General features: G+C 41.8%; 1 protein-coding gene across 2 annotated transcripts in view; it reads left to right on the forward strand.

Moving 5' to 3' along the window:
* LOC112104192 (synaptotagmin-like protein 5) overlaps positions 1-23,896 on the forward strand; it is a 95,550-nt gene that overhangs the window by 57,419 nt on the left and 14,235 nt on the right. The window contains exons 7-11 of one of the 2 annotated variants that reach the window (XM_026649994.1): positions 3,556-3,688; positions 7,785-7,891; positions 15,609-15,701; positions 20,796-20,861; positions 22,042-22,220. In XM_026649994.1, the coding sequence (XP_026505779.1) occupies positions 3,556-3,688; positions 7,785-7,891; positions 15,609-15,701; positions 20,796-20,861; positions 22,042-22,220 (578 nt within the window). The remainder of the gene's footprint in view (positions 1-3,555; positions 3,689-7,784; positions 7,892-15,608; positions 15,702-20,795; positions 20,862-22,041; positions 22,221-23,896) is intronic. The other variant, XM_026649997.1, reaches the window with a different exon arrangement.

Genomic DNA, 23,896 nt, shown 5'->3' on the forward strand with positions numbered 1-23,896 from the left:
TATGGAAGGGTGAAAAACCAAACAACAGAGTGGTTCATTGTGGATGCTGGCATGAAGCCTGGCTGCATTCTATCTCTGCTGTTGTTTTGCATCGCCATAGACTGAATAATGAAGATGTGCATTAGCAACCTAAACATTGGCATGTCATGGGTAATGGCAAATGCCTAGAAGACCTAGACTTTGCTGATGATATCATGCTATTGAGCAACACTCCTGAAAAGCTACGAATGCAGATGCTTTTGCGAAGGCCAATCAGTGCTCAAAATCAGTGACACCAAAACAAACATCCTTGAAACCCAGACATCAAGCAGTAACATCGTAATAGAAAGCAAAAACATCAAGGAAGTAGAACAATTCATTTACCTGGACAGTACTATACTAGTAGGGTTGCCAGTTTTGGTTGGACGTATTCCCGGAAGTTTCATCACATGACATAATCTTCAATTAAAGATTAATCTTTAATTCTTGGAGATTCCAGGACAATCCTAGAGGGTTGGCAAACCAATATACTAGCCAAGAGAGACCTCAGGAAAGAAGTGACATCAAGGCTAGGCAAGGCATCCACAGCATTCACTAAACTCAACAAACTATGGAAATTAAAGATATACATTACCAAAACAAAACTGAGAATTTTCAGCTTAAATGTAATCTCAAGAGTGCTAACATGCAACTGTGAGAGCTAGTGAGCTATTAAAACGTTAGATAGAAAACTTAAGTGTCTACAAAAGATTCTGGGCATTGGCTGGAGAGACTTTAGCACCAATGAAAAGATGAGACAAATCACCAACAATCAGCTTATCTCCACTAGAATCAGAAGGAAGCGCTGTACATATTTGGGGCAAATACTCCAGTTGCCAACACCCAGACTCCCACATGAAGCTGTTAAGTGGAAACCAACTAGTGGTGAGGAAACAAGGACACCTAAGAGAAATCTTAAGAACAACCACTAGCAAGGAGGGCAGAACAGTTGATCCCAACAGTATAGAGCAAATCGAAACAGCAACTAATGACAGAGGGATGGAAGAGTCTAGTTTCTGCCCTGTGCACAAATGTTGATATGAGAAGGATGTAATAATAATTATCCTGCATTTATGTTTTCAGGAAGGCAACTATCCTTGAGATTTGTCCGAGCTTAGATTTTGCAATGACTGCAGCCTTTGTACTAGCACTGACTGTGATTCCCTATCTTAACTTAATCCCACCTGACACTTAAATGTTTCCTGAAGAGGGGTGTGTGTGTGTGTGTGTGTGTGAGAGAGAGAGAGAGAGCGGACTTTGTTCTATGACTACAGGGGAGTTAATGAGCCACTTCACTTTGAATGGTCCCTTAGAATATGTGTTGACAACTTATGCTAAACAATCTGTTCTACCTTGCATTTAGCTGTGACACTGAAAATACCTTTCCCAGACCTGAAGAAGAGCTCTGTGTAGCTCAAAAGCTTCTCTCTCTCTCACCAACATAGGATGGTCCAATAAAAGATATTACTTTATCTGTATATAGATATATATAAATCCCCCTTACATCTTATGCGGTCTTCTTTTTAACTGGACTAACTAAACATTGGCAAGCTTTTGAGATTCACTCTGTCCATCAAGATAGTTTCTTGTTCTGGTTTTTATTCTCCTGCACTTAGAGTACTATCTGTCAAACTGATTGACTAGCGGCTTTAATATTTACTATGCATATATTTGAATTGATAATGTGAAAAAAAATTGTAATGGAAAAAAGTGCCTGCAAATGCCTAGAAGACAGTAGCCAAAATTACCTTCAGTTGTCTCAGTGATGCTTTTCCACATGATTATAAAAATACCACTTTAACTTCACTTTGAGCTCCAAGATGTTCATCTCAATTGTGCTGAGCATTGGTTAGTGAGTTAACATTGTGTTGTTGAAAGAGAACGACCTGCCTTTCCTGAATACACAGCTGTCAAAGGCAGGCATAAAGAGATTCAGCTGCAAGTGCTAACCATATTTGAGCTGCAGAAATGAGTCACAATAGTCAGTCTGATTGCTAATAAGCAATATTTCCATTAGCCTGGTTCTGGCATGCAGTAGGGAAAGCTTTTAATTGTTAGTGTGTTGCCACTTCATTTTATACAGCTGTGATGCTTAGCAAAGTCAGGGACACTGTAAAGGCAGGAACCTCTCTTCCCATTGGCTCCCATGATAGATTGCTACAGGTGGGCCATTGCAATCTGTCTACAGATAGTGATATCATGACAAGCTTCCTTCATGTTACCTATGGTTCTCTCGTAGTTCTTGTAGTTACAAATATATGCACCAAAGGTTGTTTTTTTAATTGCGATGTAGTCTTCTCCCGCTCCCCTGCCCTTAACGTAACAGGATGTCTTTCCATATTCTTGGCTAGAACAATTCCTAGTCTTTTTGGTTAGGGATATTTAACAATGAAAACCCACAAATTCATATGAGCCAGCATATGCTATCAAACCTATGTTGTCATATATATCCAATAGCACCCACAATGTGCTAGGTACTATCCGAATACAAAAGAGAGCACAGTCTCTGTTCCAAGGACTTTACACTCTAAAATTTCAAAAGACAGATAGATTGTGGGTAGGAGAAATTTGTTTACCTTTGTGTTGTTAAAAACTTTACATTATCAGCAGGTAGCCAACCACTACATCACCGGCTGGCCACCTTAATATTTTGTTGTTCCCCCTTTTCCTATCTACTGTCTATATTCTGAGAGTAAAAGCTATTCGGAGCAAGGATTCTGCCTTCTTTTGTGTCTGTGCCAGTGCCTTGCGCAATAATTGGTAATGACATGTGTTTGATTACAATATTCTTATTTCTGTACGTGTTAGATTCCTGTGTGTTTGTCAGCTGCTCTCTGCACCTTCTTCCATGCTGCTCTTTATGCACAGAATGCCTTCCTTGAATTCATCTGTAAGGGCTCTACCATTTCTTCTCCTTCAGATCTCTCCTTATGAACCACCTGTACCATGACACCTATAAGAAATCAGTCAATTTATGATGGCTTGGCTCAGGGGCAAATAAGTAAATTGGCACTTACTTTGTCTATAGCCTTGTCTATACACAAAAGTTGTATAACCCCTTTAGTGCGGATACAGTTATATCTGTAGCTGTTTACTTATAGGAACTGTACTGGTATAAACTACTTTTATACCAGTATAACTGTGTCCAGGCTAAGATTTGTACCGCTATAGTTATGTCAGATGAGTCACGCTCCTAACTAACAAAGCTGTATTGTATAAAAACTGTGTGTAGATCAGGTATATTTATAATTTTGAAAAATGACAAATTTTATTGTATTCCTTGCCCCTTCCTGCCCCACTTGTCCCCTTAAATTGAAAGCTTAGGTTGTATGCAGGGATTGCATTGTCATTTCCCTTTGTATTATGCCGAGCACAACGGGGCCCCAATGCTGATTAATTATAATACAAATATTTAATAAGTGATCGTGTACTTGTAATGTTCTTTTGGGTTATGGAAATTAGACTGTAATGATGACCATAAATAAGCTTCCTATTATATGGCTCAATACTTATGGAATGTATATTATTCTTATTCAGCAGGATCCTGGTTTAAAAAATGGCGCTTCTGTGCCTGCAAGTGAAAGTGTACCTGAAGATTTAGTGAAGAGACACCATAGGAATGCATCTGGAACACCTTCAATAGCAGTTTCTAGGGCATCTCTAGCATCAGGTAAATGTTCATTAGTAGTCCTAATTCTTTCTGTGAGATTATTATTCATTTGGCCTCCCCCACCCTTTTTTTCTGTTGTTCTAATGTGTAATAGATGGTCAAATATAAGAACAGTTGAGTTTCCTGTTAATTTAAAAAATATCAGGTTTATAATAGGAAAGAAAATACCTTTCACTTGTTTCATATGGGAAAAATTGTGATCCTAACCAGTGTACCCTCTAATTTTTCCCACCCATGTGCGGAATGAATTTTGTTATGTGTGACACATCACCTCCATATTGGTGCACATAACAAAATTCATGTGGTGGGGGTGGGGCCGAGGCCGAGGGGTTCCGAGTGTGGGAGGGGGCTCAGGGCTGGGGCAGAGGGCTGGGGTGCGGGGGGGTGAGGGCTCTGGGGTGGAGGTTCTGGGGTGGAGCCAGGGATGAGGAACTCAGGGCTAGGACAGAGGGTTGAAGTGTGTGTGGGGAGGGGGAGGGCTCTGGCTGTGAGGATGCGGGCTCTGGGGTGGGGCTGGGAATGAGGGATTTGGGGTGCAGTGGGGCTCCCTGGGGCTACGGTGGGGAGAGAGGACTCCTCGCCAGCTCTGTCTCCCTGCAGCAGCACCTGGGCTGGGGGGGGAGGGGCGCCTCTCCCCTGGCTGTGGCAGATCTGGGCCAGGCTGGGCCCGGGGACAGGTACCTGTCCCTGGGTCGCGGCAGGTCTGGGCCGGGCCTGGGCTGGGGGAGGGGTATCTCTCCCTGCCGCAGCCCTGAGCACCTGTGTAGCGCTTACTAGTCAGCTGCACGGCTGCACAGCTTAGAGGGAATTTAGATCCTAACCCCATGTAATGTCATCTGTGTTAGTTCTCAGCTAATGGAACATTCTGTGCTCAGTGGTACTTTCCTGAGAGAGTCCATCAGTTAATAAACTTGACCTTGTGAGGTCATGTGCACCTGTGTATAATTGTGCCATTCTGGTTTGATGGCATTTTACACTCCCTTGGCACAAGTTCATATGGCCTCAGAACATGCAGGACAGTGGAGAATCAGGTCTGTGAAGTATAGCCATTATTTTCATTTTGCCCAGGATGTAATAAACTGTTACCCTGTCATTACCTCTTGCAAAGGGACAGATAAAATGATTCTTTCATTGGAGGATGGTGACAAAATGACATTGACACAATAAGGTGCACTCAGAGCCATTTTACAGGAACTGGTGAAGATTGTTCTCTTTCTCATTTGAAACTGAAGTCAGAAGTCCCTTTATCCTCTCACTTCCTGTCACTCAGCCATCCCCATAATCTGCTCTGTTCAGCCTTTCAGATTTATGAGCCAGTCTGTGAATCACAGCAGGGCTCAGCCACTTTGTTTCAGCTGGGGTTAGCCTGTACCAGAGAGTGGGTAACATATCCCACAGAGCTAATCAAAGACGCTATGTTCTTCACCTTAGATTTTTCCTGCTTGAAAGCAGCAAAGTGCCTTTGAACAGGCACTGCATCTGTAGGAAGAGGCATTTCTACTGCTGCTTTCTCTGTGCAAGGAGGGATTCTCCCTCTCACATTACCTGATGCAATAAAGTCTCCCTGAAATTGATAACTGGCTTCATTTCACCAAGGTAGATAGGAAGCTGAAAGAAATCACAGCAGCTTCCTCTCCTATTGAATAATCTCGAAGATGGACTAGAGAAATCCTTCCCCAAACCAGCACCAGCTACATCCCAGGGTGGAGGGATCAAATCAAAACTTCCAAGCCCCCTCGGCCCATGACCTAAAGGGACTTCCTTCTTTCCTTTGTATGGGGAACAGCAGCATCGTGGAGTATTCTTTAGGAGAAAACTAAGAAAATCCTTCCACAAAGCAGCCAGTATGTTTTACACCATTTGCCATTAGCTGGTAAGTCAGGACCTCCCATGTCCCAGAGAGATTTCCCTTCTCCTCTCCACATGGGAATCAGCAGTACCAAACATAGGCACCTTCACTGCCTCCTGGTGTCTGTGATGTTCTGGAGGTTCGCCCAGACCAGTAAGGGATTCTGTCACTACCTGCCCTGTCATCTTGGTTCTCTGTGCTGTGCTGTGCAGCTTTGGCTCAGAGTCCTGACACCAACAACTTGCACACAACTTGCCTTCCACCAGTCTGGTTACTTTTTGCGAGATAGTGCTAGCAACCTTTCCAGTCCCAAGTCTCCCCCAAAACCATCTCCCCTGTGGTGCCCAGTCTCTCTGATTGGATGCTCACAGAGGCAACACTAAGTTTGCTGCCTCCAAAGAGCCAGTACACACAACAGCTTGTTAGCTCAGCTGGGGTTATACAAGCCACCTTAATACACAGCACTGAGACGGTTTGTAGTAAAACTAAGTTTTATTAACAAAGAACAGAGATTTAAGTGATGTCAAGCAAGAGTGAAAGAGGTCTGAAAGGGTTACAAACAAAACAAAAATAACACACTTTCTAGTGTCTAAAATGTAATTGTAGCAGGATCTAGCATTGCCTAACATAGTTTCTTACTCACACCAAGTTGTCAGCAGTCACCAGCTAGTTCAGCAGGAGGACCCATCATTCATAGATACAAAGCGCTGGCTTCTTTGTTCTCCCCGGTGATGGATAACCAAAACTGCTTTTGCTTGTCTTTATATTGACCAACGTTCATTGTCTCTGTCTCAAGAGCCAGGAAGACTTCCTGGGGTGCAGATTCTGTCCCTCATTGTGATGGTTAAGCGGTCTTCTCTCCTGCTTGTTAGCTTGACTGCTTTGCTTACCTTATATGTAAATATAGTTGCATGGTCCTCTGCCTGTGATCAAGCAGGTCAGACAAGTAAATACACATTCCATTCTAAGTTCCCTCTAAGCTGCGCGGCCATGCAGCAGCCTGTCTAGCGCCGTGCAGGCGCTCAGGGAACTCGCCCAGGGACTTGCCCGGGGAGGGGTGCCCCTCCCCGGCCCAAACCCAGCCGCAGCAGCCCAGACCTGCTGTGGCCAAAGCGCCCCTCCCCTGGCCCCAACTCTGCCGCAGCCTGTACCTTCCCCGGCCCAAACCCAACCCTGGCCCAAACTGGCCAGGGGAGGGGAACCTATCCTGCTGCCACAGCAGGGAGAGGCGACTTTCCCCCCGAGCCCAGGTGCTGCTGCAGGGAGAGAGAGCTGGGGGGAGTCCTCTCTCCTTGTCGTAGCCCCGGAGCACCCTCCTGCATCCCAAACCTCTCATCCCTGTCACACATCACCTCCATATTGGTACGCATAACAAAATTCATTCCACACATGGGTGGGAAAAATTAGAGGAAACACTGATTCTTTTGTCTAGGAAAACACCAGTTTTACCTCCTTTTGTCTGTTTACAGACTCCAAAACATAATATCAGAGAGTATCCATAATTTCACATAAGGTGGTGTTAACTACATTTCACAGTGACATTAATGACCAGCATGTTCTTAGTTTTCAAATGATATATTACAAGTCACGTCTTAAATGAATAGCATGACGACAGTGTGTTGGGGCAATGAGTGTATCAGGCCTGTTGTGAGTTACTTCAAAAGGTAATACCAGGGTACCCGTTTATTACATCATGGGCAAAATGATGATAATGGGTATACTCCATGGGCCTGTTGGTATGAGGAGCTCCCAGGGTCACAGTATCATTATTTACTCAACATTGAAACTTGGACTCTGGGTTGGGTTTTTTTTTCTTATTTGCTGAGGTGAAGGGTTGCAGGAGTCATTATGAACATGTAGATTCATCCAGAGCTCCTGCTGCCTATGTTCCTGATATCATAATGACCCAAGCAGGTGGCCCTGCCTGAGGAAGCCAAAGGTTGAATAGTGTGTGACCCATAGGGGACAGAACCATATAGCACATAATAGTGCTGAGGGAAAGGAGGTATCCAAAAAGCTGAATAGTATGGTAAAAATTATTTTTCCATCATTCAGCTGAAGGTGCTCAGATACCGCAATTGGGTGCCATGGCACAACTTCCTTGATGAAGATTATTATGATTTGATTAAAAAAAAAACATTTTGGTGTTGTAGTAACAACTACTAAAAAGTGACAATATGAAAAGAATAGTATTTGTTGTATAAATTATGTATTAATGAACACCTTCCTTTCCCCTTTGTTTTCCAGATCTCAGCAGATCTGAGATAGATTTGAGTGGGTCTTTCTCAGAAGAAAACAAGGATGCTGTAAGCTTAAGAAGTAAATCTGTACCAGACGCGTTAGACCAGGACCTGGTGAGTTAGAAATGACACTAAAGCTCACAGGGTGGAAAAATGATTATTCTAGCTTCTGAAGTCAGCATAATCTTTAAACTAGTTCTGCACGAGAATGAACTCAGACTTGTATAAATTCAGGTCTGCATCTAGCTTATGCTGCAATCATTGCAGACTGTAAAGCACCGCACACTACAGTAATATTACAAATTGGAGTAGAAGAGTGTTGGGCTTATGGAGACAAATGTGTTTGGGAGTCAGTTTGTTAAGAAGGTGCCTCAGTTGTGTGGAATTTTGTGGACAGTTAACAGATGATATCCTTGGGCAACATTACCTTCCAAGCATGATGTGTATGGATTGATTCCAAGTAATAGCTATAGTTAAAGCTCTTTGTAGTTATGGTAGATACAATAGCTATTCACCTGGGAATTTTTTAGTTTATAAGTGGATGGAGTCTCATCTTAGAATACCATTCATGTAGTACATTACACACTTCAGATCGTCACTAACTCTTGCTTTATTGGATTTTTTATTTTTATACTGAGTTATCCTCAGTATCAAAGCCCGTCAACTTTGTCCCTCTCTGCTTGTCTGTTCCAGACTTGCAACACGTCACCCTCCCTGTCTCTGCTCCCCAGTGATGCCAGTCACCTCCTACTATTTTCAGTTTCTCACAAACATCTCTGTGCCCACTCCCATGTTTTCCCCTTGCACATAGACTGCCCTCCCTGAACTGATCCATAAACCATTTCCCACTCCTCCTTAAAATATATCCAAGTCCCACCTGGGCCTTAGTGCCTATAAGAAATCAACAAGTTAATGATGTGTGAGGGACAGCTGGGGTTATTTGGCTCTTGTTTTATGTATTTATAACTATTTTTAAAATTTTCAACTATATATAAAATTGTATGTATTGACTTATATTCCTCTCCCCCGCCCCTTCATATGTCACTTGTCTTCTTGGATTGTAAGCTCTGCAGAGCAGGGATCATGTCTCTGTGTGTTTGTACAGCACCTAGTACAATGGGGCTCCCATCCTGATTGGGCCTCATGGGCACTACTGTGTTATAAAAAATAATCCAGGCAATCATGTCGTGTCACCTGTAGCTACACACAGACATCCATGCTGGTATCAAGGGGTAAGATAGAAACACTCACCCCGGGAGCCCTTGTCCCAAAGAGACTGGGGATGCAGTAATGTTGTGCTTGTGGGGTGAAGGTTGTGGCCTTCACAGTGTTTTAGGTTGTGGTGTGGGAGGGGAGAGGCATCTCAGGGGTAGTGTGCAAAATGAAGAATCAACTCCTGGAGGCTGAAAAGGTTACATCTCCCTTACTCCTGGCCAGCTGGTGGTGGTAGCTGGCCTTTGAAGTGTGTGTTCCTGGATAGTGGCAGCTGCTGTTGGTGTGGGGGATGTCCTGCATGGATGCGAGAAGCAGATTGCCTGGATGAACTGGGCTGAAAGAGTGAGGGAGGGCATTTGCCTCCCTTGCTACCAATCAGCTGGTGGTGATTTTGGTAGGGCACTGTCTTCCATTTTCAGGGAGATGGACTGGATAACTGATAGTTCTTTTCTTTCTCTGATTCTATGATGCTTCTTGGTTGCAATTTCCAAATAGATTTTAAAATCTGAATACTGTGAAATACATGTATCAAGGAGCACTGGGGAAAAAGGTTAATTGTGGTGTCCACTTCAAAGTTGAGAGAACTCTCTAGTTGTGTGCATTTGGGTTACTGACAAAAATACTTCTGTCAGAACATGGAAAAGCAGGGAATTAAAAGAAGCAATTTCAAAAGTGTATCAGAGCAAATTGAATTAGTTTTTAAAGGTCTATTAAGAAACACCTATTCAGCCACTTTATAGTAATACAAAACACTGTTCACAACTTCCTCAGCTATTTTAGTAGAAGGAATTGGATTAGGTGTATTTTTATAACCCTGACAGAGAGAATGAAGATTACTTAGTCTCCTACCACTTCTAACTTTAATAAGCAACAGTAACCAATTATGTGGCTGTGCTTCTATAGCACCCTTGAGAAACATTGCTGCTGTTGTGTAAAATGAACTGTGGCTCTGCTGGCAAATGAAAGAGTCTGAGGTGAAATGTTAGCTTTCCAAGCAATCTTTTGGTTTCAAGAATGTGCTCTCAGTCTGTATAAGGTGAGTTACAGATTTTAATGGTTAGATTTTCATAGTTCCTTTGGCAAGGAGGACGAGATGGCCAAAATGTTTAAGCATGGCTATCTGAAATTAGATACCCAAAGCCATATTTAGGCACCCAAGTTTGAAAATGTTGATCCAAGTTTCATACACCACATTTATTTGCTGGGCAATCAAAAACTATTTATCATTTTTTTTCATTAAACTATAGATGTATTTGTGACAGGTTGGATCACAGAAACCCCCCTGGGAGCTGCCACCTGATGTGCCAAGACTACCCCTGTTCCTATTTTCCCTGCCAGCTCAGGACTCCAGCACCCTGTCTTGCTGAGCCAGACACTCCCGTCTGCTCCAACAAAGACCCAGGCTCTGAATTACTTGCCCCAAAGCTGCAGGTTTACCTGAAAACAGCTCACAGAAGTGTGCTTGTCTTTAGCACTCAGATGCCCAACTCCCAATGGGGTCTAAACCCAAATAAATCCGTTTTACCCTGTATAAAGCTTATGCAGGGTAAACTCATAAATTGTTCGCCCTCTATAACACTGATAGAGAGATATGCACAGTTGTTTGCTCCCTCAGGTATTAATACATACGTTGAGTTAATTAATAAGTAAAAAGTGATTTTATTAAATACAGAAAGTAGGATTTAAGTGGTTCCAAGTAGTAACAGCCAGAACAAAGTAAGTCACCAAGCAAAATAAAATAAAATGCACAAATCTATGTTTAATCAAACTAAATACAGATAATCTCACCCTTAGAGATGCTTCAGTAAGTTTTTTCCTCAGACTGGACACCTTCCAGGCCTGGGCACAATTCTTTCCCCTGGTACAGCTCTTGTTTCAGCTCAGGTGATAGCTAGGGGAATCTTCATGATGGCTCCTCACCTCCTTTGTTCTGTTCCACCCCTTTATATATCTTTTGCATAAGGTGGGAACCCTTTGTCCCTCTGGGTTTCCACCCTCCCTCACTGGAAAAGCACCAGGTTAAAGATGGATTCCAGTTCAGGTGACATGATCACATGTCACTGAAAGACTTCATTACCCACTTGCCAGCACACACATATACAGGAAGACTCACAGATAAAACACAGCCATCTGCAGACAACGGTCCTGGTTAATGGGAGTCATCAAGATTCCAAACCACCATTAATGGCCCACACTTTGCATAATTACAATAGGCCCTGAGAGTTATATTTTATATTTCTAGTTTTAGATACAGAGTGGTACATTTATACAAATAGGATGATCACACTCAGTAGATTATAAGCTTTGTAATGATACCTTACAAGAGACCTTTTGCATGAAGCATATCCCAGTTACATTATATTCACTTATTGTCATATTTTTATAAAACCGTATAGACTGCACGTCACAGTATTATATATAACTTTGAGGGAGAAAATAGTTCTGGCTGTGTCTCTGTATTTGCTCCTTCAATATAACTCCTGCACTAGCAGGAGATAAGAATACCTCCTTTGGAGGAGTCTGCTTATTTCTGTGCCAGGTTCTCAGTTGGTATAAAGCAGTGTAGCTCCATTGAAGTCAGTGGGGAGAGGGAAAGTCAAGGGAGCTAGCCTGATTTATACCTGTGAAGGACTTGGCCCTCTGTGGGTCTGTCTTCACCACCATTGGCAGTGAGCTTTGTAGACATACTCACACTAGCTTGGCTTGAGCTAGCATGCTAAAAATAGCAGTGTGAACTTAACAGCATGGGTGGCAGGCTCAGGCTCTCAAGCCCACCCAATGCCATGAATCTGAGCTTGGGTAGCTAGTTCAAGCCTCTGCCAGTGCTACAACATCTGCATTGCTACTTTTAGCATGCTAGCTCGAGCCAAGCTAGCTTAAGCTTGTCTATCTGGGAGGCTCACTATTAGCTGCAGTCAGACATATACCCTTTGTCTGAAATTGAGGTGCCCATGCAATAACTGGGAATCTATTGACAAATGTTAACAGTTCTAACCCACAACACTTCCCTACATGCCCAGTTACCACTCTGTTCTCCTGGCCTGCATAAAAAGCCGTGAGACTTGAGCTTGGAGGAGAGAAGCGTCTGTTTGGTTTGGAAGAAAGACAACAGTAGTTTAGATCAGCATGTAGGGTGGGATTCTCAAAGCCCTAAGGGGAATTTGGTTGCTGTCTTCCAATTTTCAAAACTTCTGCTTAAGAGATGTGGGTGGTCAATTCCCATTAAAGCTAATGGCAGCAGCTTTGAAAATGTCAGTCATAACCTTTATGTAACCCTTCTGCCAGGTGGAGCCAGCAGCAGCAGCCAGTGTCAGGTTCAATATCTAGGGGTTTAAGTCCCCACCCAGTAACCTGGGAAAATTACACACCACCCTGGGGTGTTGTGACGGTGCTGCCTGTGGGAGCCAGCTGAGGTCACTCAATCAGGGTGAACTGCAAACAAAACGGGGCAGACAAACCCCAAACGCTGGTGGTTATTCCAATACTTAGATTTACCAAGCCAGCACAAAACAGCTTCTATGGTACCTCACTGTTACTTAAAAGTCCAAACAACGCAGTTCCCTTAAAGTACCCAGCCTCAGGCCTCCGTCCAGACACACCTGTCAGATATGATGATGATCACTGAAACTCTTATCTCATCATATAAAAGGAAAGGTTCTTCCAGTCCCAAAGGATCAGCCACATACCCAGGTTCAATTATAACTTAGATCTTACCAAAAATACACGCTATAGTCAATTCTTATTAACTAAACTAAAATTTATTAAAAAAGAAAAGAGAGAGAGTGTTGGTTAAAAGATCAATATACATACAGACTTGAATTCAATTCTTGAGGTTCAGATACATAGAAGAGGTGAGCTTGTAGTTGACAAGCTTTTAGATATAGTCCAAGGTTATAGTCCAATGTCCATATTCAGGGTGGCTCCAGTCAATGACTGGGGATCTCAATCCTTGTGGCTTAAGGTTTCCCCCTCTTGAAACCCAAAGCAGATCTGAGATGAAGTAGTATCATGTCCCAGGGTTCTTATACATTTCCAGCAGCCTTTCGGCCTGAGAAAACAATAGGCTTAACTCTCCTTCCAAACATCCTGGCAATTAGCACAGGGTAATTTATCCATTAAACAGTTCAGATACAGGTTACCACAACCTTCAAAGAGACATATAGACAATAATACTATTTCACTCAAGTATCATCATAAATGTTAATATTCCTTTTTAGATCTTTGAATTAAAGTTATAGCAATAGACAAGACTTGTTTGCTTACATCACAAGACCTGAGCAAACATCCACCCTTGAGATCTCTAACAATGCAGACTTGCATTTCAAAACTCTATTCATTTACCTATCTTCCTAACTAGTCCTTAAGGTTCACCCATGGGTCAGGTCAGTCTGTGAATTAATTAACTCTTTCTGGCCCTGTCACCTTCCAATGAAATATTATATTACACTCATAACGTCACAGGTGTGTCTGAGAGGCAATACTTCCCCTCTCGCAAGCACAGAGTCTGAGTGTAGATAAGAAACTTTTAATGAAAGGAAGGAAGTCACCCAACATTAATTAGGGGAAATGCCGCAAGTAGGATTCATAAACCTATGAGCAGGACACCCACCCTGCGCAGTCCATGGGACAGTGCCTTCCGCCTCATGTTCCTGAGTTCTGCAACCAAAAGTTCCCTCTCTGCTCCCTCACCATACCCCACTCACAGTGGTTGTCCTTGGTCAGTGAGGACCCAGGGTTCAGAGGTGCATCTGTGTGAGTTCACTGCCCACCCAAGAAGAAGGCAGCTTGCTTGCTTGCTCCACCACCTGAGCACTTCCACTCCACTGGCCAGCCACTCATTCTGTTAGCCAGTCGCCTGCCTCTCTGCTATGACCTCTGCAGGTCAGTCTCTTGAGCTTCCACCCAGCGCTTAGTGATTTTTCAGCTCTTAGGCTGGGCAGAAACACTGTCCCCACAAGTCAGCTTTTTTGAGCACTTAAAATACCAAAGGCTTCAAAGATAGAGCTAAATAGGCTCCATTAGAACAGTGGGGAGGAACAGGTTAAACCAGACCAGGGACCCTTAGGGAGCGTCCACATCTCCTGGCTGGGACACCTGTCCCCACCCCTCTTACTTTCACAAGGTCTGGCATTCGAGCCCCTGGTTTAACAAGGTTCTTTCAGCTGAGGGTGACCCCCTCATTTGGGACAGGCTAAGCACAGTTTTGCTCCCCTTTATTCATACAATAAAGACAACAACATTGATAACATTTCACTACCTCTGCATTCAGTACGAAAGTGATTTGTAACCCAACACCAGCCAAAATTGATCACTTTGAGCAACACCACTCTATCTGCTGGATATTTAGGCAGAATGGGTGTGTTCATGTAAACACAGTTTGCTCCTGAAGTCTCTCCTCCTCCCAGCTAGGTGTTGGGAGAACTCATTCAGACTCTGGTTACATCTATAATGTTTGTTAAAACCCGTGAAGTCTCCACACCACTCATAATAGAATGGTAACTTTCTGTTTGGGTTTTTTTAAATTTTTTATCAAAAGCTAGCATTCCTGTTAATCATCTGCTTTGAAGTTTCAGTTAATAGTTTTAGTTTATAATTACCAAATTGTATTTTCTACCCATGTGCCTAAGGTATAAGAATTAGGTAATTTACTAAAATGCAAATTTATATGTATGCACACCCCTGTGAAAATATAATTTCTTTGTTAAAATTTTATAATGCTGAATAAAAGAGAACCGTGAATTTAATCTTTTTGAAAATTTCCAAATTGACTTTTCTGGAAGCCACATTTTTCTGTTTATTCAGCAGCTATGTTCAGCACAGACAGTGGTAGGACACGTTTCTTTCAATGTCCCCAACCATGACTCGGAGCATTCAAAGTACCAGTCAAAAAGTAGTTTTTTGTTTTGTTTTGTTTTTTAATATTTAGTCTGTCCTTGGTCTGTCTGCTATGACTGCCAACAAGGATGCAAATTAATAGTACTAGTGGTGCGGATTAGTTGTTATGTAAACATGTCCATTAGGAACTGGACTGAGATCAGAAACTCAGCTCACTGAATAGCTAGTTAATGGTAATAATAATTTTTGGTCACTATGGATTTGGGCTGAACTTAGTTGATGATCTAAAGGTTGAAGCCTCCATAACCCATTACTGTATCCAAAGCCATCCAGTTTTCATATTTATTTTCTTAAGATTTGAAAAACACCTACCCCGTCCCTCATCTCCCAACCTAAATGCGTGTGTGAAGATGCCTAGCAGTAATAGCAGAATAAGGTAATTCAGGTGTACTACTGAGAACATAGGGTGCTTGGAAATTGACTTCGTAACACAGTGCCCCACCATGTAAGATAACAATCCATTTCCTACTCTGGGGACATAGAAGCCTGGAGGTTTTACAGTTTTCAAACAGCTGAAAGGTGAGCCAGAAGTGCCCTTTATTCCTGCTGTACTGATTGTGACTGTGTAAAGTGGTTGAAAGTGTAAATCAAAAGCCTCTGGAGACTTGAGTTTGGGAGGTGTGTTGACATAATCTTCCTTAAACAGAAAAATATGGAATAAAACCCAAGGAAGGAGTCAGACTTACAGTAATTGAATGACACTTTCTTTCTTTGCGGTTAGGATTACCTGGACGAGATAGAGGAAGACCCTGATGACATAGTGGCCTCTCATTATCTAAAACATCGTGGACCTTTGGCAATTGGATTATCAACAGTAAGGTCTCAATTGGAAAACATCTAGAATTCCTTCATTCTTTGTCACTAAGCAAACAGTTTCTTGCTGAAGTAGATGTGGGCTAATGACACAGCACACACACTGAGCATTCCATTTCATTCACTAGATATTTTTTGTAATGATTCATATCCAGACCGCCTTTCCTACTGCTGTTTAGTAGCAACTTTGACTTCTTGGTGATTTTTCTGGTTATTGTGTTTTTAGTATCTCTATCCGTAAAGCTAAAAAGCCATTCTCTGCAATCAGTACTGAAGCAGAAATCCATTGTTGTTTATAGTGTAGCTGTCCTCCCTGCATACTAATGACTTGGGACCTGATCTCCAGCGGTTTTGAGCACTTTGCCCAAGGTGCTGAGTGCCCTCACCTTGAAATGAACTCAAAAGAAGGTGTGGAGGGGGCATTCAGTATCAGGCTCTTAACTGTAATTAATCGTAACTGTGATCTGTTTGGCTGATGCTGTATGTGCACAGTGAGAAATTTCAACATGAAAAAAAATGAGAGGAGGAAACCTGAAACATCTGGCCAATCTAGATGCTCTGTCAAAATGAGCAAACCTAGAATAGCTGGTACTGATATGAGGAGATAATGTGGCTTTAAAAGAAAATCCTCTGTCACTTGTAATGACAGTCCCACTATCGGAAGGTTGTGTGATTTCCATCCACTATGCCTGACTTCTGGCCACTGTCCGACAAGCCTATTCAGAAGATAAAACATCTTTCACAAGACACCAAGGATAGCAAATGTCTATATTTATTTAAATTGTGCCAGACAGCGGAAAGAAAATGCTCAGACTTGATTCTTTTTTAATAGTTTTGCTGAAGTGTAGCAGTGGAAATTCCCTGAGTTCTGAGGAGTTGGGAAGCGGATAGGGGCACAATTTATCCTTACGATAGAAAAGTTTTTTATTGATAGTTGGGGGAGAGGGGTCTTGTCTGGGGGTGACAGTAGAAGAGAGTAAACAGTAGCCATTGCTCACGGGCTCTTGACTAGGGTTGCCAACCCTACAGGATTGCCCTGGAGTCTCCAGGAGTTAAAGATTAATCTTTAATTAAATAGTATGTCGTGTGATGAAACCTCCAGGAATATGTCCAACCAAAATTGGCAGCCCTAGCTCCTGCTAAGTGATGAAGTGATCTCTCTGTACCTGGAGAGATTAAAAATAGGGATTTATAGTGTGCAACGAGCTCAGTTTTTCAGAGTTAGACTAGAGAAGTGGTTGATTTGAAGCCTCTTCATTTCATTGGAAGAGGATCCCACCGTGTTCTGTCTTTTGTTCCTTCTCATTGCATCCTTTGAAGGGGTTGTGAATGGTTGGGCTCACTTTGAAAAAACTGAACATCCTTTTAAGCTCCCTGCAACATACAAGTGCTTTCATTTTATGTATTTGCATTATGTGTCAGTAGCTTCATAACCCACATGGAGTTGGTACACTGGTGACCCCGACTCCCCACATATATTCCATTCTCTATGCAACACAATCCCAGTGTGGCTCATATGTTTCAAGTCATTTCATATGCATAGAGTAAGATATTTGGGGATCAGGTTTGCTGAAAGCATTTCTGCTTTCCATGTAAACTATTGTGTATTTCTGCAACAGCTTTTCATTCCGAGGACACTTCCCAAACTATAGACAGTGAACCACATCCTTAGCCCTAAGAAGGCTGCGTTGTGCTATTCGAGCAGTGTAAAGCAACCTTAAGTTTGTTTGAAGTGGCTAGCTGTGGATCCCCTTAGAGCAGGGGAATCCCAGATGGGGTAGAGTTGGTGTAACCAGCACTACATAATCAATTTATACTCCCTGAGATAGGAGGCATGCTGAGGGGAAGGGGCGTGAGTGGTGCACACTGCAGGCACCATAAATTAGAGCCATCCTTAGGCTGTTTTAACTCACTCCTGAGATTTGACTAATTAACTCCCCAGCTGTTCCAGGGATGGGGGATTGCAAAAGGGGCATACAGCCATCCTTGCCCAGCCTTAGGTCCTGTGCCAGAGTAGCTCTGTTGGACCCAAGATTGCAGCAAATATACACAGTGCCAATGGAGTGCAGCAATCTCTCGATTGGAGGGTGGTAGCAAGGTGAACTAGTGATCAGGACATTTGATATAAAGGAAAGGAAAGTTTTGGGCCATGACACTAGGAAATGAACTCTATTTTGTGGAATGTGCTATTGTATTTTTAATGCTTCACACAAAGCAGACAGAATTCCAGTAAAGGTCACCTCCAAAAGACGTGATTCAATAGTGAGCATGGAATTCAACTTGTTGCTTTGGAAGGAGAAAGAGCTGGGTCAACCCTTTTATTCCAGGGTCTCAAGGAATTCAAGGAATCAGAGTTAAAAGAGACTTGGGCATGTCAGGCCAAATCAACCCTAGTAAGCAACTGTAACTCCATCAAAATCAGTTGAATTATACCCACTTAACCAAATTTGAATTTGACTCATTGCCAACACATTTATAAAACCTATAGCTTGCTAGTCTATAGGTTTTATAAATGAATTCCTTTCCTTGGTCTGAACACTGAGACTGGAGTTGTAGGTGCTCAATACTTCCCTTGGTAAGGGCCCTTAGGTGGTAACTGTATTTAATGAGCATTTTCCATAGTACTTTCAGCAGTAGGTTTTGTCTTTCTATATAGATTCCTTTTGACCTTTCTCCTAATCTAAATGCAGCTTTCCTGCTGCAGTAGAACTGAGATGATCTCATGCCTCAGTGCTCCTTTCCTCTTCACATCCACCCCAGCATGCTTATTAAAGTCACTGCATGCTATGTTAATGGAAAAGCTTCTATCAGCAAGCAGCTTTTCTCCCCCCTCTTCCCCCCCCCAGAGTGGATCAGTTTTACTGGTCTGTTTTGACCTACTCTGAGTGTATGTTGTTGCTAATATTCCCCATCTCTAATACTCACACTTTTCTGATTTTATTTAGTTTATTCTGTGCATCTCATCCTTCAGCATTGTACAAATTCTGCAAGTAATTTGCTTGTTGCTGAATTTTAGCCTCTGATAGTGAAACTAATGACTTCGTACTGTGGCACAAAATAATATTATAAATGTCAAATGAGCCCTAATTTTATAGAAATTTGAGTAAGGAGGTTAGAGTGTAGATACTTAAGAGTGCCCTGAAAATCAAAACAACAGTATTTGGGCTAAAAGAAAAGAGATGTTATTTTTCTTGGGTTCCTCCACTGGACACAGCAACTTGTCAAGACCATTGCATCAGTATGATTCCTTGTTCCAGTGTCTTATATTTTACCAGTAAGATATAAAATGCTAAGCTGATAAATACAGGCCTCAGATGTTTAGTAAAATGAAGCTCAGCACTCTGATACTCTTAGTGGTATTTGAGACTTACAGTCATTACATGAGTAAGTTTTCTTTAAACAGCCACATTTATCATATTTAACACAACTCCCAGTGTAAATCCCACAAAACAAAAGGCTTTTATTGTAAGAAGTGAAATATTTCAGTTGCTATAAAATGTTTTCTAAATTAGTCTTTGTTATTTTATTAAAGATTTATTAGCAATGTAGGGATGTTCTGATTGATTTCCGGGCTCCACTGTGACTGCTTTAGTTATTTTCATTCCCCTCAACACAGGAAAAAATTCAAGAATGGGCTCAGATTCATCAAAGAACAGTCCTTCCCCCCCCCCGCCCAAAGTGTTGATTTTAACATAAACAAGTAAAGAACAGTTTTTCAAAGGCTGTCACTTACATTGTTACACTTCTGCTACATGGGTAAATGGACATTTTCGTGCACACAATGGATAATTTCATTCAAATTTGAATAACCCCATTTTATGTGCATAACAGATAGAAGTGTGTAAATATTAGGGGTGCACCTTAGGCAACACCCTTTGAAAATGTAGCCCTAAGTGTATTGAGACTAGAGGAAAATCTAATTTGTGCAGTAATGTAGATTGATGCTTGCGTGGTGACTTGAACCAGTCCTAGCCTAGAAGTTTGAGCCAATTTGTATGAATTGCTACAAATAGCTGGTTTTGGTTGGAAGGTGGTACCTCCGTACCCCCCATAGTGTTAAAGCTGAACTGCAGTACAGAACACACCAATAGCAATAAGAGCCAAAGCACTTTTATGATGTATAAAATTAACCTCTGTTTTTTTCTCTTAAACAAAAAAAGAGAGAGAGACATTTCCTAATGGTTGGTTTTAGATTTGAGATATCAAGAATAACCACACTAGTCCCTGCTTTCCTTTCTTTGCTGCAGGACCTTAGCAAGATGTTTGGAGGGTCCAACCAGTAATGTCAGAAGAGGTTATAGCTTAAGTTGTGGCTCATACATTCTCCCTTCGTTGTTTAGAAGAGGAGCTGGTGATCAAGTTATAAACTCCTGTGACCTCACTGGTGAGATCCTTCAGACATCTTCCCAAGGTCTTTCAGCAACAAGAGGAAAACGGGCCCCTGATCTTAATACTTCAGTTAAAAAAACAAAAACCCAAAAGCATTTTTTCCACAAAATTTGGAGGCCAATTTTAAAGGAATAGTAAAGGGAAAACCAGAAAAAAAATTGGTTTTGTTTTACATATACCCTTAAAAACTCCACCGAATTAACCTCTCAACCTACAAGTGTTCAGAGAAGCTTGCTCTAATCACAATTCTAGTTTTTTCTGAAGGCCCCAGTGCTGCAAACACTTGCATGCATGCTTAAATTTTCACACAAGACCGCTAATTTCAATTGGAATATTCAAATACAGAGTTAACTAGCGTTTGCAGTATTGTTGACCAAAATGAAAATCTGAGTCGGTGTTCACATTTAATTTGTTTGGTGCTACCTTAATACAGCAGATTCTGTCTTCATTTGTCACTAACCTGTATTCCTGCAGACAAGCAGGAGACACTTTTTCACTCATTACACAATTATATAATTCATTATTGGAGCGGGATTTAGGTATGGCTTAGTGCCTCACTGCTATAAGTACTGTATCACTGTGATTTAACAGCACATCACTACTGTACCTACCACCTAGTCTGTAGAACTTGTCATTTCTTTTCTGAATTCTTACTGCAGCTATCTAATGCTATTTTCTTTTGACCTTTGCATTGTCTTCCTGAAAGAACTTTCCTGAAGGCTCTGACAGGAAATGCTCCTACTTAAATGTACCTGACGCAGATGGTGATACTGTGAGTTCTCTTGCTTCCTGTGAACTGCTTTTCTGACATTCTGCTTTTCTGATGTTCCCTCTTATTCCTTCTTTGTGCTGAGAACTCTTTCGGTGGTTTACACAGGCTTTTTTTACATCAATTTAAAGACACCAAAAGTTAGATATGTTTTTGATCAATATTATTTAAAAACCAGCAAAAAAATGTACACCAGAGTTTTAAAATGCCTTGGGTTTCTGCAATGTACAAACTGACTAATTTTTGTCTTACAAAGATTTAATTCTTTCCCAGTAGTTGTATAAGGGACAATTTAAAAATTTGTGACACGTGCTTATGCTCTTAGAAATGCCCATGAAACTGTATATGTTTTTGTGTCATTTCCATTATGGGGTATCATATTATTTCCTCTGAAGCACCTGGTACTAACCACTGTCTGAGACAGCATACTAACCTAGCGGGATCATTGGTCTGCCCCAGTATGGCAATTCTCTATTCCTGGGACTTGCTATGTGATCGTAGACAATTTACTTAACCTCTGTGTTACTCAGTTGCCCCACTGGAAATGGTGATCGTACTAACTTAACCACCTTTATAAATCATTTTGAGTTCAACATATGAAGAAACACTGTGTAGGCATTTGAGATATTGTGATACCTTTCTATATCAACTGCTGTTCACATGGAACCCTTCTCCACTTCGGCCTTCAAAGTTCTCGTTTGAGTTGAACATGGGTCAGTCGGTCCTAAGAGATAGGCGAGTGCCGTTCCGAAGGGACGGGCGATGGCCTCAGTTGCCCTCAGCCGATCGAAAGGGAGTCGGGTTCAGATCCCCGAATCCGGAGTGGCGGAGATGGGCGCCGCGAGGCGTCCGAGCGTTGGGCCCATACCCGGCCGTCGCTGGCAATGAGAGCCGCGGGGGCTACGCCACAACGAGTAGGAGGGCCGCTGCGGTGCGCCTTGAAGCCTAGGGCGCGGGCCCGGGTGGAGCCGCCGCAGGTGCAGATCTTGGTGGTAGTAGCAAATATTCAAACGAGAACTTTCTATATCAAGTAAGTGGTAATTCTGTTCGTCCTTTGATATCCTAGTTTTCATAGCAGGTTCAGCAGAACAGTAATTGTAAGGCTCTCATTATTTGAAAAAAGCTGGTTCTGGAAAGAGAATGATTGAGCTTCCAAGTCGTCTTCTTTTGGTCTTTATTTCAGACTAGCATTAACAGCATGATGAGTGTTTACAGTGAAACTGGGGACTATGGCAACGTGAAGGTCAGTGGGGAAATACTTCTCCACCTCAGCTACAGCTACAAAACGGGTGCCCTCAACATCCTGGTAAAAAACTGCAGAAACCTGGCCATAGCAGATGAAAAGAAGCAAAGAACAGATCCGTAAGCATAGAGAATTTTCTTCTTACCCTTTCCTAGAAGTGCTGTCAGTCTTACTGCACAGTTTGAATCTCTAGACTGCATGTGAGAACTTATTGTAGCCCTACACTATGTGGACTGGTAACGGGATATGAAGCCTTTCACCTCTAGGTCCCAAGTGATCAGAAGCCATAACACTCTGACTGCTTCGAATCCCATGTGAAATGAGTTAGTGTTTTCAGTGTGTTTCGTAATGGGCGAGAGTTCATATGATTAACAACCATTATCACACTTGGAAATAATTGACATGTTTTTATTGGCAATTTGGGCACAAGGGCAAGGGATCTGAATGGACACAGAAACTGAACTAATTTCTTACTGCTAGAGTCAAGGTTGAAGTCCTTTAGAGGGATAATGTTGGGAAGGTTTGCTCTGCCTTTGATAGAAGACTTTATCTGCCAGAGGTGTTAGTGTGGCGCCTTTATAGAACTCTACATTCCCTTAATTTAAAATAGCCATTTCCTAGTAATAAAAACACAGCCAGAAAAAACAACCTATAGAGGAGAAAGAAATTGCATCCTTCATCCCTCACTCCAAATATGCCTCTTTCTAAAATCAAATATACCGGTAAATCCTAAGTTCCACTTTATTCATTGCTCTTTTTTTATAATTAAAAAAAATAGATACTGCACCACTACTGGAAAATAGTGTAATATGAACAATAGTCCATATTTACCACTGTTAGTTCACTTTTACACCAGTGGAACTGCTGTACAACTGGAATAACACTATGGTGAATTGGGCCCAGTCTGCATACACAGCCTTACTGCTCTCCAAAGTAGGGGAAAGTTCAGCTCCTATGCGATGACAACAGAAAGTAATCACTCATGGATTAATTGTAATTTGCCTTTTTGGCCAATAGCATCTTCTTAGTGTGACCAGGATTCATCACTGAATTTGGTCTGCTGGTTGTAACATTAGCTTCCCCAGCCCGGGGCAGGTACTGACAGGGAGTGTGACGTGAATGCTGATCCAGGCCAAGAGCATGACACTGTACAAACAAACTAGTGTTAATTGTATGGTCCTAGGAGAAGTCCCTATTAATGTCAGTCTTACCACAAAACAATGAGCTGTTTCCACAACTATCCTTAAATAGAACAAGAGCCAAGAGAACAATTGGCTATTATGTTGTTCATTTTGAATAGTTTCTGCAAATATTTGTCATAAATAAACTAGGTAATTTATTTGAATGATTTTGCTTTTTTCCCCCCCTGAATATCCATCGACAGATCGTGACTTTCTCAAATCTGCTATTCAAAGTTACTTGACAAAACTTTACCAAATTTTGTTTACTCTGTTTTGCTATTTGAGTATGCTGCTTAGTTGTGATTGCTCACATAAACCACGTGGTATTGTTTATTTTACTTCACTGGAGGACTGCAACTGTCACAATCAGTTTTCAGCAATTAATGATCTATTACAATTCAATCCCTGCCACCAATATTTAAGAATGCAAACTTAAAATGTGGGTTTTTTTCCCCAAAATATTCATGCTAGTAAAACTCATTTGCATGAATGTTTGTAGAAAGTGAACACAAAAAGAGATGAACATGACCAAAGCAAATTCATTTTAGACTTCAACTGGAAGTTAACAAATTTAATATCTGATTGCCTAAGCAATGCAATGAGGAGGTGCCAAG

Source organism: Terrapene carolina, unplaced genomic scaffold (assembly GCF_002925995.2).
Source record: "Terrapene carolina triunguis isolate 2854851 unplaced genomic scaffold, T_m_triunguis-2.0 Scaffold24, whole genome shotgun sequence".
In the NCBI taxonomy this organism is placed as follows: Eukaryota; Metazoa; Chordata; order Testudines; family Emydidae; genus Terrapene; species Terrapene triunguis.